Genomic DNA, 20894 nt, shown 5'->3' on the forward strand with positions numbered 1-20894 from the left:
ACAGGACACTATGCCTTGAAGGAGTGAAGGTCAATGGTCCCAGCCCTGCATTCTCTGCCCTCACAATGTCAAATTTCTCTCAATGTACCCATTTCGATTTCTTTCTGGCCCTTACTATCACCTAGATTTCCAAGTTGTCTACAAGTTCATTTTGTCATGTCCCTTTGCTTTTAGCTAATAACAGCCACTATAGTACTTTTTCTTTCTGTGGGTCAGAGCCACCTACTGGGTCACAGGTGGGTTTGCATTTGCCCAACAACTAAGCCTTTCTGCTGGTATGTTTGAGTACTCTAAGTTATTAGCAAATGCAGTAGACTAACATGAAGCCAGACTGGACAGAGCAGAGAGAGGATCTCATATTTAAAAAACAATTTGGACTTTCTAGGCAACGAGAAAACAAATATGAAAACACTTTCATATTTGATTCTCATAACCGCAAAAAGGATGTGAGACCATCACAGTGGTTCATCAACTCGCTTGAAGATGCTCCAAGCCCAGGACTGACTTTCAAGGCTCACACACCTCTGTTTACCAGCTTTGTCTTCTTCTAGATTCAGGACAACGTGAGAAGAAATATGTAAGCCGAGCATTCGATAAGGCAGAAAACAGTATTTACCTTCACAATAGAATCAACATTACTGTTAAACACTTGTTGTCTCTTCAGATACTCCTCCCGTTGTTTATACCCCTTCCAGAATGCCTGAGGGAGAGAGCAGGTCAAGAGTGAGTTAGGAGCGACAGTTCCCACCACTGCTTCGGAAGCTGCAGGCACAGAGCAACGCACATGCCAAGGTTTGCTTTCTACTCTAAGTCACGTGAAAATGAAACACTGTTTAACACACACGTGAAACATCTGTGCCAGCACAGAACCAGACAAAGAAGACCTACTGGAATGACACCTTCAAAGCTGAAAGAGAAAGATGTAGAATTCTGAGAAATTAAATGTGCTGTCTCTGTATAGACACAACTCCTCCTAACTCAGCCGCCTTCACTTAGAAAGTACAAACTGACTATAACTTAACAATTCCCCTGACAGAGGGGCATTAAGCTGGCACTTTTTTTTTTAATTTTTAATTTTGGCAGTAAACAACCTTATACAGAAGCGACAGGAAAAATATGTATTCTATTCTATGTATTCCAGTAATGGAAATCAAATCTAAGTAATTTTAAAATCCCTAAAATTTTATGGTTTTTTATATTATTATTACTTTTACATTTATACAGTTATTAGTATGTGTACGAGCTGCAGGAGTCATTTTCTCGTTCCATCAGCAAGCATCTTTACCCACTGGACCATCTTGCAGGCCCATTTTCACAATTATGAAAGTCACATAAATTTATTTTAAATGAGTTTAGACTCTTTTATTTGTTTAAGGACAAATACTATAAGTAATACTATGTGGCTCAGGCTAGCCCTGAATTCACAGTTCTCGGTCTCTAGTCTCCCAAGTCCTGGGACTCCGGGTACGCGCCACTATCAAAAAAAAATTTATTTTAAATGAGAAGTATAAAAAGTAGTTATTTCAGCTGCATGGTGGTGGCATACACTTTTAATCCTAGCACTTGGGAAAGCAGAGGCAGAGGCAGGTGGATCTCTGTGAGTTTGAGGGCAGCCTGGTCTACAGAGTGAGGTCCAGGATAGCCAAGGCTGCACAGAGAACCCTGTCTCAAAAGACAAACAAACAAACAAACAAACAAACAAACAAACACAAAAGTAGTTATTGCACAAGGAGATCAAACAGCTGGTTGCAAGGTTGAAATTTTTTCTGTAAGTTAAAAAACAAACAAACAAAAAAACATATAAAGATGTTATATTAGCCAAATCTTAAATGCATATGAATAAATAAAAGAATTAAAATCATAGTACTATATTTTGGGATAGATTAAAAGGTATCTGAACTGGACAATTCATTATTATAAAGATGCCAAGCTAAAAAAACCAAACCAAACTCAAACAACGCCCCCCAAACAAAACAAAACAAAAAACATAAAACAAACAAAAACAATCCAGGCTGAGATAGCTCAGGGAGTGAGAGCACTGGCTGCTCTTCCAGAGGACTCAGGTTTGATTCTCAGCACCCACATGGCAGCTCACAACTGTTTATGACTTCAGCTGAAGGGGATCTGACGCCATTTTCTGACTTGCACAGGCAAGCACATGATACATAGTACAGGCAAAAGAGCCATACAAATAAAAAAGTTTAAATAAATAAAAAAACCCACAAAGCTAAACCAAAATCCAAACCAAAACAACAACCTCCCCCCAAACCAAGCCTTTCATACAATTGTTAAAAAATGTTCTTGTCAAATGACTTTCAGTTGAGATGAACACAGAAGTTTTATTCCTCAAACTTTTCCAGCGAAGATGAGTTTCTATGTAGGAAGACACATGACCTGAGGATTCCATTAGTACCCACAGGCTGGGATAAAGTAGGACCACATTTGCTGGGATTCTGAACGTCTCAGAGGCTGCCAGCAATGATCGTAGAAAAGATGTAAGCAAACACAGCTAAAGGGTTCTTAATGAGGTGCCCATTTGGATCTGTGGCAGAGCAGCATTCGCAGATAAGGGGAGAAACTGCTGTCTGGTGTTGTCAACAACTTTCACAGAAACGTCTCATCAGTGCGCTGGAGACAGGAAGGAGCATTCTGATGCCCCAGTGCTGGGGCTCCACCGCGGTGTGGCTAGCAGCAGCCTGAGAGAGCTCTGAGCGCAGACGTTTGCTGCGCGCCATGGGGGCGATCACGTGAGTATGAATTATATTTCTTTGACCCATGCTCAGAGCATAAACACATCTGCCATCAGCCCAAGGTCCCTTTCTGCTTTTCTAGCATCAACTGAAGTTCAGAAATACCATTCATGTCCACTAACTCAGATTCACAAACACGGGAAGTGGTGTGTCCAACTTGGGACCACCTTCCTTGTCCACCTGGCACTATATGCTTACTGCATTCATGCTTCAACACTCACCATTTGTGAGATTTGGGTATCATGCTCCATCTCATAACCAGCCTCCTCCCCAGACTCTTTCTATTAGAAGTATTCATTGCTACTTTCTAAGCAAGCGTGGCTGAGCTTGCTTATTTTGATCTTTACAGGAGCAGAAGTACTATATGTCTTACATTTAATTGGTCAAAATTCCACATTTTTCTTCCTTAGCTTTGACGTTGCTTTCATTCCAGTAGGTCTGCCTTGTCTAATTCAGTGTTAGAGTCCACACTCATAGCCACAAACTGCAAGTTCTTCTAGTGAGCAAGTATGGTATAACAATGGGGTAAATACACACTTATGAAATAAAAGGAGACAAAAACTTAAGTTGTAAAGCCAGTCAGAAACAGCTTTTTATAGTAAAATCATTCTCTAAGCTGCCACGGGAACTTGCGGGAAAAATTATAGTAGTCACCTTATTCTGTTTTCCGGAACTATCAATATATTTATTGCATAGTGTTGCAAAACTGGAGCTTACTCCTCTTCTGTATATATCTTCAGCGTTAGGGCTTGCTAACCAGCTGTCTTGCTTGTTAATGGGTACCCAGAACTCTAACCATGATGCTAAAGTCACTGTGATACAGGGGAGCTAGAAGGTTCTTTTTGCTTGTTTTTCTTTTTTGAGACAGGGTTTCCCTGTGTAGCCTTGGCTGTACTAAACTCACTCTGCAGAGCAGGCTGCCCTCAGATTCACAGAGAACGGCCTGCCTCTGCCTCCCTGAGTGCTGGGATCACAGGCGTGTGCCACCATGCCTAGCTGCTAGGAGGTTAGGAACAATTTTCTTTCTCTTTCTTTTTTTTTTTTTTTATAATTTATTTAATTTTATGTGCATTAGTGTGAAGCTGTCAGACCCCTTAGAATTGGGGTATAAACAGTTGTGAGCTGCCATGTGGGTGCTGGGAATTGAACCCTGGTCCTTTGGAAGAGTGGTGCTCTTAACCACTAAGCCATCACTCCAGCCCTCTTTCCCTCTTTCTAAAGTCTAGCAACCTACAAGGCTACATCTTAGATCAACATGACAGACAACTAACTGCCTTAAAGGGATTCCCGGCTTTGCAGCCCTCATACTTTGATGTTGCTTTGCACAAGCCATTTCTGCTCATTGCCCAGATGGTGCAGCCTTCCTCGCCTAAAGGTCAGTAAGTCAGTAACTCCTAGGGCCAGGATTTAAATTGACAAGGTTTTTGTTGTTGTGGTGGTTTTGGTTTTGTTTGTTTGTTTTTTTTTTTTTTTTGAGACAGGGCTTCTCTGTGTAGCCTTGGCTATCTTGGACTCACTTTGTAGACCAGGCTGACCTTGAACTCAGAGAGCACCTGCTTTAGCCTCAAGGGCTGGGATTACAGACATGCACCACCGGGCCCATATCCCACATGTGTATGGGTATCTGTAGAGGCCTAAACATAGGGCTGGGTCTCCAGGAGCTGTGGTTACAGGCAGATGTGAACTGTATGCCATGATGCGGGGATCCAAACCCAAGGGTCCTCGTAAGGGCAGTGAGGGCTCTGAGCTGACGAGCCGTCTCTTCAGCCCAGGGCTGGGCGCTGATGTGAGTTACTACTCCAGCCTGGCCTAAGCGAGGTAGCCCAGCTTTCATTAGCTCGAGGAAAGTCTTTCCGATGTAGTTATATGTTTGTTTGATAATTTCTCTTTTATCTTTTCCCACAGAAACACCTGTGATCTTACTACTGGACCCCACCTCTCAGTCATTTTTGTCACCTTGTCACTTAAGAGCAGCACACTGGTGTGTGTGGGGGTGTCTCCAATGGGAATTATCCCATTGGCGCCTCTCAGTGCTGCAGAGCATTAGAGTTTTTACATGAGGAAATGTATCTCAAGCTAGTTACTCTTTTTGCTTCCTGCCCTTCAGGCCTGTTTCAGTTCTCTTCAATGTCCATTTTTCATTTTGCACTTTCATTTACACTTGATAATGTCATGATCTCTTTTAGTTGCCATGGTTATTACTGATCCATTCATTCACTCCCACCACCACCGTCACCACACACACACACACACACACACACACACACACACACACACACACAGGTTCATTATTAAATTCCTTGAGAATTTTAGTATAAAATTTTCTTCTGGAAGAATATTGTTCAGTGTTTACTTCATTTACATTTTATAAATTATAGTTTTTATATATTTGATATAAATAAAATTTCCTTTACTTATGATGACCTTTCCTGGTTTACTCATTTTCAAACTTTCACTCTTTTATTTATTTTATTTTTTTGGTGTTGGGGATTGGACCCCAAGCCCCAGGGATGCCAGCAAAAACTCTTTACTGAGCCATCACCAGCCCTACACTTAAGCTTTTTTACTAGGCACTTCTAATTGTTCTGAAACTGGATGGCTTGTTGGGGTGCAGCACAGGCCCTAACATATGCTTTCATCACTGAAAACAGAAATACAGGTAGATTCTCTGGCTCTCCTCCATGTTGGACGGGACACCTTCTGATGAACTCCAGGTATTGCCTGGATCTGGCTGGCCTGGGCCAAGAAGATTTGCTTCTGTATTTCCCTTTGAAGTTGTTAAAAGTATATGTCTGGTCCAGTCAACTGTTTAGAAAGCTTGAGCTGTTTTATGTAGGTGAAACCTTCCGGTATTTCTTTAAATGTGGCATCTAATTACTTTGGCGAGAAATTAGACTAACGTGATGCTTTTTGCCTCCTGGTCTTTTGGTTTTGTGGGTCAGAAGGTTACAGGGCAATGCACTCACTTCATAGCCACATACATTATTGTTAGACCTCATGCCATCATTGTTGGAGAATTGTCAGATGGAAGGAAAGAAGGGATGGTGGATGAGTTCTGAGTTTGGTGGCATGTTCTTCAGTTCTAAACCACTGCTGAGGGGAGGAGCCAAGGCCCCACACAAGCATTTCTGTCCTTTCCCAGCACGCTTGTAACTTCAGCACTGGGTTGTAATATTAAGAGTGATTAGGATTCCTAATTGCAACATCATTCTGAGACTGTAGAGTACAGGACTAGTCCAAATTGTATCATACTGGCTGATACTTTGAATTTTGTACAAAATTAGAATTTTAGCTTTTATGGGTAGAGATGATTCTATTTTTAGGCTATGTTTTCAACACATAAGCTAGAACAATTTTGAATTAGAAACTCATTGGCTCAGAGATAAAAAGGTAAGTGTCAGGTCTATAACAGATTTCTTAAAAAAAAAAAAAAGTCATTTCGGTCCTGCTGACATCTTGAGCAAATAAAACGCTCCAACACTTATACAGACACAAGAAGACTGAGTTAGTCTCACTCATCCTCAGTCCCAAATTCCATGAAAGCAAGGTACAGGAAAAGCTCATCAAAAGCTTCGAAAGAGAAGCTCTTCCAATGAAATTGTGTCTAGTCTAAGAAATCTCACAGATAGCAGCGGAAGAAGTGCTTCAAACTCTGCTCATCAGTGGCATGCTCGTCGTATAAGCCTCCTGAGAAAAGGATGTACAGGTGGACCTCGGGAAGCTAGCATCAAGATTAGTGATGCAAGAACATAGGAGAAACATCTAAATGTGCCAAGTTCTTCTCCCTAAGAGAAAGCTCAAGCCATGTGTCTTTCTTGTTGTATCACAGTCTTAAAGAGGGGTCACTGAGGATTTCTCCTGCAGGCCTAAACAAAGAGTGACAATTATACAAAGTAGACCCCTGGAGAGATTAAATATGCTCCAGCTCATCTGTTTTTCTGTTGCCTCAGGCTAGAAGAGGTTAAGACATTAATGACCATCCACTAACCCCTCAAACTCCAAGGTCAGGAGATGGACACATGGAGATGGTGCTATTTGAAGAAGCACAATTTCAACCCCAAGCCAAAGTACCCATTCAGCTCCAAGCAGGCTGATGTCAGGTAGATCTGAGCAAGCCCTGATGCCCTTCTGAGGGCCACAAGTTAAAACGCTTCATCACCAAGGCAGTCCCATCTTAAAGGAGTCCTTAACCAGGGCAGGCAAGAGTATGCATTCAGCATCTTCTATTAGAATGCTGGCTGTTGTGGAATTTTCAAAGAAAGCGTTTTCAGAAGACAGGAAATTTGCCATAACTGTGGTAGGAATTCACATACCTGTAGCTTGACCACACTGTCTACTTGGTCATATAAGAATGATTTCCTAGCTTCAAACTCTTCCCTAAGGATGGGTCCTGCGCTTGTGGCTTGAAAGCGGAGAAGCATGTCTTCCGAGGCAGACCACATGCTCTCTCGGATGTAATCTGCCGTGACTTTCGCAATGATGTCCTGGCAAGAGATATGTCTATGGTTACTCTCCACGTGTAGGTGAAAGGAACACAGAGAACAGCTTCTGGAAATGGAGGCTTTTAGGAAATAAAATGGACAGTTCTTTTGGGCTTGGTTTAAAGATAGATTTAACAAGAGCCAAGGGATGAACTGGCTTAGCTTTTTTTTTTTTTTTCCCTAGTGGACATGACTTTTGAATCCTCTGAGTTAGGTGGCAAAGTGGCACAAGTTGGTATGTAATGATCTCAAATGATGCTGGCCAGAATCCCACAGATTATAAAGGGTCAAGGAAGACCACTATTGAAACGGGCCTTGCCTCCCCTTCCCTCGGACTGCTGGGGAAATGACAGTGCCCACAAAGTCCTAGGTTCTTCCCAACCCCAGCCCCAAATATGTTCCAAGGAAAATCAAATAGCAGATGGAAAAGACAAATGTTGTCAAGGACAGACAGGAAGTCCAGGGTAATGGGAAGGAAAAAGAAGGAGGATTATAAGAAGTTTTGTGTGCCCTCCTAATGGGTGTCCTTTCACATTGTGTAGATGCAAAGAGTGGACTCATTCCTACAGCTGAGACTTGCAAGCAGTGGCTGGTTCAGTTAAGCACTAAAAAGAAAAGGCACCTAAAGATGCATAGAAAGCTCAACAAAAAGACATATGTAAATGTATTCATCTAATAAAGACAATAACTCTTGGTTATTATTTTTAAAAGGCTGAGACCCTCCACCATTTACTAACTGTATAGATTGCTAGTCAAACAGTTGTATCTGGGCATCACTGGATGCCAGATGAGTTGTTTATTATTATTATTATTATTATTATTATTATTATTATTATATAAAACTCAAATTTTAACTCATCAATATTGCTTCTTCACAGCTTGGTACAACTTTACAATCTTGGCATGGGATTAAAAAAATCAGCACTCACCACTCAGTGCTCTCAGAGTCTTTGCCTAAAACTTGTAAATACTTATACCTGAAGTTAATAAATAAATATGTCTTCCAGGTGTTTTCATCTTTTCACTTGCGATTTTGTCATTAAACATTTTCAGATTCAGGCCATGTTTCCCCTTCTCCACTTGTGGCACGTATTTCTAAACTGCAGCATCTCCAGGTCTACTCACATTTTAAAATTTATTTATTTTTACTTTATGTCCATTAGTATGAAGGTGTCAGATCCCCTGGAACTGGAGTTACAGACAGTTGTGAGCTGCCATGTGGGTGCTTGGAATTGAACCTGTGTCCTTTGGAAGAGCAGACAGTGCCATCTCTTCAGCCCCCAGGCCTACTCACATCTCTCTCTCTCTCTCTCTCTCTCTCTCTCTCTGTCTATGTTTGAGACAACATCTTATTAGATAGTTTTGGCTGGCCTGGAATATGTAGAGCAGAATGGTGTTGTGGCATGGTCTGGTGCATTGAATTTAATTAATTGCTTGTCCCCCAAGATCTTTAATAGTCTATGAGCAAATACTTACATATACCAAGTGATGCTGTGTAGCCTTGCCTCCAAATTATCCCTGATGGGCCAATGAAATGCCTATACCTGGGTTGGGCAGGAGAGAGGTAGGCAGAGCTAAGGTTCATAGGCTTAGAAGACAGGAAGATCATGGGAGGGAAAAGAAGAGAGACAGGGAGGTGCAGGAGAGGAGGAAGAAGAAAGCAGAGTCGCCATGGGTTAAGCATGAACTAGAGCATGTGGCTGGGAGGCGCTTGCACTGAGGATTGCTGAGTGGGGAGAAGCAGCCCAGAAGAAAAACATGGACAAGTGTTTATGTGAATTATGGACGGGAAGTAGCCCAGATAGAAAGAATCAAAGCAAGGGGCATGGGATGTGGGGCTGGGAGATAGTCAGCTTGGCGGGGGTTAGTTACTGCCCAGTTGTATTTTCTTCTCCAAGAAAGAACGATTACTAGCTGTATTTTCTGAATATAAAAACTGGGTTCATCAGCAAGCCTCATGTGTTTTGTCAGCTTTTAGTCTCAAGCTCAAAGCAATCTTGCTGAGCATTCTTTCCCCTGAGAAACACCATTTATTGTCTGTGTCAGAATAAACCTGTTTCTTGAGCTGCACCTTGTACTACCAATTCCAAAGAAATGGGCACATGCTATTACCTTAGATATACCAGCGGCTACATGCTATTACCCTTAGATATACCAGTGGCTCCATCATAAACAGCGCCACCAGAGGAAGACTGAAAAGTCAGAAGAGAAACCAGAAGCATGGGGAGAAAGCCTGTTTGTTACTGACACATTCTGTGCAAGCTGAAGACTTAATCCAAGTTCCTTCATGCCATTCTATGTTAATCCAAGTTCATCATTCTATGCCTTGTTTTCCTCATTAAGGGAAAACTAGTGATAGTTTATGCTCTGCCTCCCTGAGAAAATACATAGTGATCAAGGTGATTTGAAGTGCCTTGAAAAGCACCATGCTTTGTTCATGCTTTCAGAAGACCTAATTGTAGTGCTCCTCATTCTTGCTCATGGGCACATATGAAAGGTTATTTCTGGCTGTAACTTGCTTCTGACATCTGTTCATCATCAGAGGGTTGATTCCAATTACACATTCCTCCGACTTTACTCACTCTTAACCCTTGTACCCTCCACCACTTCCCATAATCCACAGAATCTCATGAAAAAGGCCATTCTAGCAATAGCTACCTGACCATCTCCCTATGACTTAGTTTTTGGTTTTTTGTTTGTTGGTTTTGCTTATTTTTTTTAAAGGTAAGTTCTAGGGAGTATCTATTTATTTTTATGTTCTTAAAAAAACAAAACAAAACAGATCTGGGTTGGAGAGATGGCTCAGAAGTTAAGAGCACTTCTTGCTCTACCAGAGGTCCTGAGTTCAATTCCTGGCAACCACATGGTGGCTCACAACCATCTATAATGAGATCTGGTGTCCTCTTCTGGCCTGCAGATATACTGTATATATAATAAAATTTGTGTATATTATGTATATATATAATGTATACACAGTGTATATTATGTATACACTGTATACATAAAATAAAAAAATATTTAAAAAAACCAGATCTAATATAACATGATGACACATGGGCCAGTTTTTTGCCAAGCTGTTTCTTTCATTCCTTTATATAGCTAATTAAGAAGGAGGACCCGGGGTAAGATGATCAATCCTCACTCAGAAAGGCAAACGGGATGGACATCAGAAGAGGGGGGAAAAAGGGAACAGGACAGGAGCCTACCACAGAGGGCCTCTGAAAGACTCTACCCTGCAGGGTATCAAAGCAGATGCTGAGACTCATAGTCAAACTTTGGGTAGAGTGCAGGGAATCTTATGAAAGAAGGGGGATAAAGAAAGACCTGGAGAGGATAGGAGCTCCACAAGGAGAGCAACAGAACCAAAAAAATCTGGGCACAGGGGTCTTTTCTGAAACTGATACTCCAACCAAGGACCATGCATGGAGCTAACCTAGAACCCCTGCACAGATGTAGCCCATGGCAGCTCAGTGTCCAAGTGGGTTCCCTAGTAATGGGAACAGGAACTGTCTCTGACATGAACTCAGTGGCTGACTCTTTGATCACCTCCTTCTAATGGGGGAGCAGCTTTACCAGGCTAGAGAGGAAGACAATGCAGCCAGTCCTGATGAGACCTGATAGGCCAGGGTCAGAGGAAAAGGGAGGAGGACCTCCACTATCAGTGGACTTAGAGAGGGGCATGGGAAGAGATTATGAAGGGAGGGTGGGGTTGGGAGGGAATGAAGGAGAGGGGTACAGCTGGGATACAAAGTGAATAAACTGTAATTTATAAAAACATAAATAAACTAAAAAATGAAAAACAAAAAAAAGGAAAAGGAAAAAGAAAAAAAAAGAAAGTAAGTGACTTAGAAGAGAGTCTGAAAAAATGTTTTGGGCCAATGTTTTCTATAGCTTTACTCTTAAAGTTGTTTTTCATTTTTCTTTGCAAATATTTAGAACTGAGTTCTTGTACACATAAAACAACAAAATTATTGTGTACTTGGGAATGAATTCAGACTAAGATGAACCAGGCTGACATGAGAAGTCACTGATCAGTTTCCTCCATCCCTCCCATAACGAAGAACAAACCAGCAAACACACTTCTTTTTATAAAGAACACCAACCTCCTACCTCAATTTCTTCTCCTGTGAGCCACGATTCTTTAGGCATGCACGATTCAGGCGGGACCCAAGAACCTTCTTTGGAATCTATGTTATAATAGTAGTTATATTTCTGCTGCAGGTTGACTTTGACCCATGAACCTTCACTGGACACTGAAGAAGAAGAGTTTGTTAACAGCTACACTTTTTTTTTTTTTCTTTTTCAAGAAGCTCAGCAACATATGAGTTAAGCCTCTGGTTAAAAGAGACGGGAAGGGGGATAGATAACTAGGGTTGGCAAGTCAAGTCTGACAGGCCAGAGAGAGTTTCCAGTACAGACAATACTCTAGCAAAAAACATTTTCAGCTAGTCTATGTTACAGTCACTAAAAATGACAGTAAAATGGAATGGATGGCAGCGGCTTACTTCCCCACACACAAACGGAGGAAAGATAGATATCTAACACTGACTCTGGACTCTAATTCTTTCATGGGGATGGCCTGAGTCACAAATGGCCAATGAAAAGCAAAAGTAAACAAGTAACACATCTCAGGTAGCTGTTGACACCCCCACAGGCATAGATGAGACAAACGAGCAGAATTTTATTTACTAATAAAATTGTCTAGAACTTTCTCTGACAAGAACTGATTTATTAGGACAACTGACCCATATTTAAGGCAAAGATGAGTCAATTCTGGGAACAAATTCATTCAAACTACAAAATAGAAAAGGTGTAGTGTAAAGTTCAATGAAGGTAGAGAAAAAGAAAATTCCTGATTTGACTCAAGGCATTAGTCACACAAAAAGAGAAAAAGAATGTGGCTTAGGTGGGTGGGGACCATTTACAAAAGTCTGTGGCAGTCCAAAATTGGTTGAAAAGAGTGTTTCTTCCTCATGAATCTATGGGCTATATATTGTAGTCTATTTAGATTTTTTTTTAAATTTTGTTAATTAGCCATGAATTCTGACTGAAACCAGAGCTGTAAGAACTACCCAAACCACTAAAAAGTCCTATCTAAACTGAGCCAGTGCTGCTCTGTGACCACTGGACCCACTCTTTTCTGGTAACTCAAAGCTTGAGGACCCGTCTTAATAAAGTATTTCCACACATTCAAATAATCAAGCAGAATAACCAGGTTATATAAGTATTTGCTCATTCTTCTGGTTTTAAATGCTCAAGTGTTCATTTGTTGGTGTCTGAAAAGGCAACAGCTTTCTCTTTAAATGGGAGGTAGCTGTCCATTTGTTGTTGGTTTTTTGTTTTAATCGTGTGCTCGCGCACGTGTGTGTGCAGACATGTGTACATGGCAGTACGTGTATTCCGTGCCATATGCATGGAAGACAGAGGACAGCTCTTTGGAGTCTATTTCCTCCTTCTACCATGGCTTCTAGCATAGCATGCAGGTCATCAAACTTACACAGCGTGTACTTTTACTCACGGAGCCATCTTGCCAGGCTCTACGCTCTCTGTCTCCTTTACTAAATGTATTCTTTTCATCGTCATCCATGTTGTAGTATGTATTTTTTTTATTCCCTTTGGTGGCTGCTAAAATTCCAGTATATGGATCTGTCACATTTTACTTACCTATTCCTGTTTCATATCCCCTGTTTAGTGTCATGTAATCATGTATTATTTGTCTTGTAAAGGCTTAAATGATGGCATTTAGTATAAAGATTTGCTTCTATTTTCTCGGTTGTATGAAGTTACCATCTATGCATTGCTGCTGAGATGATTGCAGCTTTCAAAAAGAATCCAAAAACATTCTTTGCCATTGTTGCTAAACGCTTCAGAAATATTAATGTGAAAGCAGTAATTGTCTCAGAATTAAGGAAACACAATGCCACAGAAATCAGCATATTTTAAACATGTTTGTGCTAAGTCATGGGAATGCTCACCATTGTCAGTCTTTGACTCTTTTGCCTTCATGAGTGTATGATAGTACTTGTTGGCACATTCTGGGATTATGTCATGGATATTAGAAGAAGATGTCAGTGCAGACAAGATATGTTCCGATTGTTTGCTATCCAGACACTCATTGACATCAACGACCAGTGTAACCCCTGGGTAATGAGAAAAAGTTTCCGTTAATCATTACTTTGTACTTATATACGGTATATAAATATATAAGTCAGACTTCTGGAAATACATTGGTATTTTTCTTTTAAACCTTTTCTCTTTCTGATAATCTGATCATATACACATCACCAAAATCTAATTCACCTATCAGTTTGGGTTGTACAAAGGAGGTTCTCTGGGAGCATGGCATGTTAGAATCTTACCATTCTCTGGTACGGCTTGTGTGGGTGTGAAGGTCAACTGGGTGGCACTTGCTATAATGAAACCTGTGGAGTGTGCATGGCGGGAGGCTCCACCCTGCGATTAGGTGTGGAAGACTGGTGAAGGATGTGCAGAAGTGCTAGACACGCAGCTCTGATCCACACCTATATCTGAGAACTTGCTTTACGAAGACACTTGTTTTAGTAGGAAATGCCAATTTGGCTATAGAAAGCTTAACATTCTCTTTCATTACACTGGCATCATTGACAAAGTTCTCATAACCAACCCAAGGAAATATCTCAGAAAGGCACAGTGAGCAGAAATGGGCAATGCAGCACAGAAACTTTATTTTGGATCAACTTAAACTTAATAAACCTTTCAAATTCCTGCATCATCTTGTAAACAAAACCATAGTGAACTTTTGGTTGCTTAAAGGAAATTAGTGATTTCTTTATTATTAGTTCTAGGAAAGAATGTCCTGGTCCAATCAGCGAAATTGCTTGTGTCCCCTTTAAGTATACTAAGTTGAGTGGGGATAAGGGAAAAGCCAAATTAGGATAGTTTCTAGATTTAAAAAGGCCTCGATGAAGAGAAGGTAAAGGCCGATTTTCCCCTCACCCGTACATCAACTCTCACAGTGTTGAGTGACTTGTCCCAGCCAGCTCTGTCAGCTTGACACAGCCTGCAATCATCCACGAGGAGAAGCCAGGACTGCGGAACTGCCAAGGCCAGGCTGCTCTGTGGGCATCTCTGGGGAAATTGTCTTACTAGTAATTGATGCAGGGAGAGCCAGCACACTGTGGCAGGCAGGACCCTTAGGTAGGCAGCTGTGGGCTTCATAAGAAATCTAACTAAACAGGAGCTAGAGAGCAGGCCAGCAGGCAGAGTCCCTCCATGCTTCCTGCTTCTAGGTTCCTGCCCTGAGTTCTGTCAGTGATAGACTGTGACCTGGTTATATTAGCCAAATAAATTTCCTTCCTCCCTTAAGTTGCTCTTGCTCAGAAGGAAACTAGAACTGAACATATGGCTGTCATCACGTTATGATTACACATGCCTAATCTCATGTTACTGTGCATAGAAACAGCTGAAAGAATAAGAGACGTGTTGACTTTCTGCCAGCTTGGCACCAGAGCCTTGTGAGGCCAGAGATTTTCACAGAGTACCAGGAAACTTCTCCAGCAAACTCCGCCAACTACCGAAAGGCAGGTACAGACAGCAGCGAGCCTTTGCTCCAGTGCTGATCGAGGTTGACAGTAGTGAACCTCATCCATCATTTCCTCTTTCCCAGGAAAGCTCTGCAGGATGAAGAGCTGACATGTGAGAAGTCTATAGTCTTAGGGAAGTAGGAGGAGCAAGCAAGTGACAGAGAACTCATGAATGAATGACAGGACACAGGACTGTTGCACTGAACTACAGGCCAAATTAATTGTCCTTAAAATATGTATGATGTAGGCACAAAGCTCTTAAATACAGAAATGTTTGGGGCAATTGAACATGGAGGAGAAAAGTGCTGGCACACAGGTAGAGTTTTTTACTAGCTGGAGCTCTTTTCCATGAAGATCTAAAACACGCCTCTGAAAAATCCCAACCAGCAGGATTTGTTCTCCTCGTTTTACTCCCAGTCTGTGGCACACAGTAGGTGCTTATGCCTGTTGAGTTGTGCTGAGCCACGTAAGTGATGCTTCGGAGGACACCGAGTGTCTGGGTTTATTTGCTTTAGCACCACACACCCTCCAAGTGCTCAGGTACATCTGCATGCCAGCCCATGGCAGCCAGACTCTTGGAGTTTGTGGCTTCTGCTGGAAAATGACCAAGGGCTTCAGAATTATGCCTATGGGAAGAACAGGCAGTATCTGTGCCCAGGGCTCCCCAGGGAGAAAATCAGATCAGTTTCAAAGCTCAAGGACACATAACATCTATTCTGATGACTTTGATTCTTACTCTGTGGCTTGTGGCTGAGTCCTACTAGTGGAAGACACAAGATAACTGACCTTCAGAAAGTCAAGTGCATTTCTTAAATCTCCTATAAGCCTCTTAGGAGGAAAAAAAAGTTTGCTTTGGATCTTAAGCCACACGCTAGTGGGCTGTCTTCAAGGGAGACACTCATAGGAGGATAAACACCCAGTAAAGCTGTACTTTAATGTGTAAAGCATGGGTTGACATATGATACACAACATGTCTGGGGTGTTATAATGTTGGGATGAGAAAAGGTCGGGAGATTACTTAGTCCTTAGGGTACAATGGTTAGGGGGAAAGGTTGAGAAATACTGCACCAAGGACTCAAATGTTGAGGGAAAATACTCCAGTGAAGATAAATACTTAGGTACCTCATTCCCTCTCCCTTTTCAGCCTGGCCGATGGGGACATGTAAGGGCCGATGCCCTTTCTTAAATCTAAGTTGTTTCAGACTCTTGGTAAGAGTTGGTTTTCACACAAAGGAGGAAGAACATTTTTAAAGTAAGACAAAACTCCTATTGAAGTCAGGATGTTCTCTATAGGAAGGATTGCAACCCTTGCAGATGGGTTAGGCCACAGAGTACAGAAGAGTTCCAATGGACAGCAGAGGACAACAAAACCACATCAGCTGAGAAACTTCTAATTTTCATACTTAAGAGACCACGAGTCTCTGTGTGGAAAGCAGATCCAACATACACAGGCTACATGTAAGGAAAACAATGAATAAAATAACTTTCAGGTTGGCTGGATCTCTAAGAAGGGGGCATTTTAGGCTGTCTATATTACAATGTCATTTCTTTAATGTGCCTTGGCAGGCATGGGTATCTTTAGTGCATACATATGCAAATAAAAAACTCCCACACATTCCTCGTGAATGTATTTTTTCTTTTAAGCATTAGAGTCTTAGAAATGACTTCTAAGTTCCTAAGGGCATAAAAGTACAGGTCAGAAAAATTAACAATTTTTTTTCCAAGTTAAAGAAATAAAGCCCAGATGTTCCTTACAGATGGCTCTACATCTGGGGATGTAAGCTGTTCCCAAGCACTCCACAACCTGACAGGCTGTGACAGGGTCTAAGAATGCCAAGGGTGACGGGTGGCTAAATTATACTTTTTAGGAATCTCATTCAACTCGGCTTTAGGGAGATTGCTACTATATCAACTTAGAAACCATTTCAGATTTCAGATTCTTCTCTGATAACAGAAGTATAAAACACAATAAAAATTTTGATCTTTGAACCAATGTGGGATCCTGCTTTATGGCGTTCTAGCTGGGTCCCCTGGCAGAGGCACTGTAAGTGAAAGCTCTGACTTTCTTTTAATTTTTTTTTTTTTTTTAGACAGGGTTTCTCTGTGTAGCTTTGGCTGTCCTGGAGTTTGTAGAGCAGGCTGCCCTCACACTTGCAGAGATCTGCCCTCCTCTGACTCCCGGATTATAGGCATGTCACCTGACTTTCAAAAGCCCTTGCTCTGTGTGTGTATATGTGCGCATGTACACACACGGAGAACAGAGGACAACTTATAGGAGTCAGCTTTTTACTCTGTGGATTTCAGGAATCCAACTCAGGCTATCACACTTGGCAGCAAGCACCTTTGCCCACTAAAGCATCTCACTGGCTTAATTTCTTTTTAGATGACTTAGAAATCTTCCATCTATACAGCTCAAGAGAGAATTTCATAACCACCAGCCAACTTCATGTATAGAAAGATCACAAACAACTGGCCAATCCTGTCAGTCCCTGATTGAGACTATTTCAGAGTCTGCTATCAGATGCAAGCACACCCATCTGCCCTTGGAGACTAAGAGCTGACACCAAGTCCCTTCAAGTCTGAACTTGCATTCCCCACTCCTGGCCTCCTCTCTCCCTGCATTCCGATCTGTTTCTGTGAAAAACTTCCACTAACAATGGAAAGCATAAAAAACAGAATGGATATTGATTGTGAAGAAATAGTTTTCTATGGATCAGTAGGAAAAAAAAAACAACAAGATTTGATTTAAATATACAGTTTCAGAATCTACAAAACATTTTTTGCTATCTGCATTTGGTTTGGCAACACTGTCAAATTTTATCGGAGGTAACACCTCATTACTGGAGACAGGACAACGAGCTAGAGAGTTGTGGACTTAGGTATGCAGCTGAGACTGAAAACTAAAAAGGGTTCATATTTTTCCCGAAATTCAAAGTGAATGACTTCAGGTGTGTACCCACTTAAAAAAGGCAAGTTTGACAAGATAAAGAAGGCGAGGTCTTACATCGCTCTGCTCTGCTCTTGTCCATGTTGGCTTCATCGATGGCTTGCTGTATCTCATCCAGCCAGAGCATGTTAGAAACACTCTCAGGATCCTAGAAGAGTGACATAGAGTCAGAGAACAATGAATGCTACAGAACCGAGTTAACACTGCTCTCCAGGAGCCATTTTATTATCATCTCCTACTTCTTATTCGGCAGGCGCTAGGTAGCTCCAGCGTGCAGCACAAGTTGGCCACGATCTACATCCTCCCCTACTTCAGTGGTTCTCAACCTGTGGCTCATGGCTCCACTGGGGTCACATATGCATAGCAGACACGCTGCGTACCAGGAATTTAAATTAAGATTCTTAACAGTAGCAAAATTACAGTTATGACATAGCAGCAGAATAATTTTATGGTTAAAGGTCACCACAGCATGAAGAACTAACTGAACTCAGGGTCAAAGCAGCGGGAAGGCTGAGGACCTCTGTCCTGGATGGACAGCTGTGCTGCTGTGCTGTATGGCTTCATTCCTTCCAATCTGGTCTGGACCACAGAAGTTCTCTAGTGAGAACCCCTGATCACTTCCAAATGGATGTCTCATTACATCCCCTCTCCGTTTAACCTTAGAAAGAAACAAGCTCTCTTCTCAAGACTGTGGATCCGGTGTAGCAATGCAGCCTCTGGCTAGCTCCTCCCTCCCTGTTCTAGGACTTTCTAGGACTTCTACAGGCCAGAGCACTCGATCCTGGCTGGCTCCTGCCATGACTCATAAGTCATAACTCAGATGCCACCTCTATTAAAAAGTCATCCATGGCTATGCAGCTAAGCATTCAGGAACCGCGGTTGGCAAACTAAATGCCAAGTTGCCCCAGTATGCCAGCAGAAGCTTTATTTAAACTTGAGGGAAACGGTGATACCCAATGTTCGTCAGACACCCAGACCAAAACAGAAACAATATGGTGAGGACTTCTCAGAGAGGCCAGAAACAATCAGAACACACTGCATTCAGGGAGATACTAGCTGCGACACACAGCCGTGGAGGCAAGAATGGGCCGGTATGCAGCAGAAAAACACTAGTACAGCTAACCCGGCTTCAGAAAGAAGGGACGGCAGCAGGAAGTTCATGCTATTACCTTTACTGTTTTACATCTGGGTGAATTCTGAAGATTTTGCTACCAACACAATGCTGGCAGATACTAAATGGGACTTCAAGACAATTTTATGAGTAGCACTACATACTTTCAGGAAAATTCAGAAGTCCACATTTAAAGTATTTGTTTATTTCTAGTTATGTATATGTATGTATACCTGAGTGCAAGTGCCCTCAGGCTCCAGAGAGGGACCCTATCCTGGAGTTGCTTATAGGCACTTGTGAGCTACATGAATGGCGGGCGCTGAGCTGGGGGTCCTGTAAGAGCAGTGTGCACTCCTGACTGTGGAGCCATCTCTCCAGCCTCTGGCATTTTTAAAATGTGAGTGGCTCATGGTGGGGATAAGTGTAGCGCTCCAATCCTGGGAGAAGCTGTGGAGACAGCTCACCGGGGAGCACAGGACTTGAGTGTGAATCTCATTAAAAAGCAGAAAAGCCAGGCGTGGTACTGTGCCATTCTAATTTCAACACTGGGGAAAGGGAAAGTAGAGACAGGAGAATCCCTGGGCTCGTGGGGCAGTCAGCTTCACTTCTGGCAAGTTCCAGACCAATGAGAGACCTTGTCTCTCAGATGCAGGCCGCATCGGCGGACGGCACCCGAGGTTGCCCGGTGCCCTGTACGCATGCCTAAGTGTACGCATGTACTCACGCACAGCTGTGGTGTATGGAATCAACCAGCTCAGGCACTGAAAGCTGAAAGCTCAGGAAGTACTGGGGGTCTGGAGGGAGAAATGATATTCACTAGCTTCCTCCAGGCGCCATGTGAGATAATGTGTGTGGTGAGATCTGAGAAACCAGACACATGCTATTTCCTCCTGCGTTATTTGGGGAGGGCAGATGCAGAGATCTAGAAATTTCACGAGGCCTGTTTCCTGAGTCATCTCCGGCTACAGCCTCAACATGGAATCCTTCACCAGGCAACTTAGCAAATTCTCAGAAAATGAAATTTTGGAAGAGGTTCAAGCAAAAATAGGGAAAGAATGAGAAGTCTGAAGAAGAACAAAAGAAGTCAGGGAAACAGGATTAAAAAAAATTATTTGCTTATTGAGTATACGTGTGTAAATTCATGATATGGGTATGGGATCAGAGGACCTTTAATCGAGGTTCAAAGGTTAAACCCAGGTCACAAGGCTTGAGTAGCAAGCAAGTGCCTTAAGCCTTTGCACCTTTTCACTGGCCCTAGTATTATTTTTTTTTTCTGTTTCTGAACCCAAAGAAACCCCATACTCCCCAGGAATAGCTTAAAAGTGGAGCACTAAACAAATGCTCCCATCCCAGCCAGCGTGTTCTGAAGAGCCTGTGGCTTTACTGTGTGGACCACACACGTGGTTGCTTGGACAGGAAAACGGTGACTGTCCCGCACTGAAGATTAAAGTATTAGTCCCAGAAGCCAAACTAAAGTCCAGACTTTGCAAAACCAAACAAATTTAAGTTAAAAGTTTTGAGACCGTGATGTACCGAAATAAAGCTAAACACGAAACCAAGAGTGAAAACAAACAAACAAACAAACAAATGTACTGCTGAAAAATCCCCCTTTCAGTCCTTCACCAGAAGACTTGGAATAGCGCTGTGAGGGCCCAGCCTTCCTCCAGCTTCACAGCCAGCCAGCATGTGAGGGAAGAGTGGATGAAATGACCAACCAGGCCACAGGTAAATCATAATAAAATGATTTTATTACCTCCTCAACTTGGGTGGTGCCAAGAAAGTTAAAAAAAATACACCTCCCCTCCAGTCTTCTGGGTTTATTGTCTCTACAGTGTCAGGACATTCTGCCTTAGTTTCTGGTACCATTGATGATGCAGTCGAAGTGTTAAATCTGACCTTTGGAAATGACTTAGTTTGGCTAAGTTTAATCAGGATGAGAAACGTTAATATAGATCCCTATGACTTCCTAGCTGCCCCTCGTCTCCTTTGAAGTCTCACGTGAAGTCTGAATGTCTGATTCTTGCTGCCCTTTAGAGGTTGAAC

The 20894-nt window shown here is 42.2% G+C and overlaps 1 protein-coding gene across 1 annotated transcript in view; it reads right to left on the reverse strand.

The window, feature by feature from the left end:
* Iqgap2 (IQ motif containing GTPase activating protein 2) overlaps positions 1–20894 on the reverse strand; it is a 136283-nt gene that overhangs the window by 46504 nt on the left and 68885 nt on the right. Inside the window, exons 12-16 of the mRNA XM_055598361.1 lie at positions 17798–17888; positions 13207–13371; positions 11342–11484; positions 7064–7234; positions 617–700 (exon numbers count right to left, since the gene is read on the reverse strand). Coding sequence (XP_055454336.1) covers positions 617–700; positions 7064–7234; positions 11342–11484; positions 13207–13371; positions 17798–17888 — 654 coding nt within the window. The remainder of the gene's footprint in view (positions 1–616; positions 701–7063; positions 7235–11341; positions 11485–13206; positions 13372–17797; positions 17889–20894) is intronic.

This window comes from Psammomys obesus, unplaced genomic scaffold (assembly GCF_907164565.1).
Source record: "Psammomys obesus unplaced genomic scaffold, mPsaObe1.curated_primary_1811, whole genome shotgun sequence".
Taxonomy (NCBI): Eukaryota; Metazoa; Chordata; class Mammalia; order Rodentia; family Muridae; genus Psammomys; species Psammomys obesus.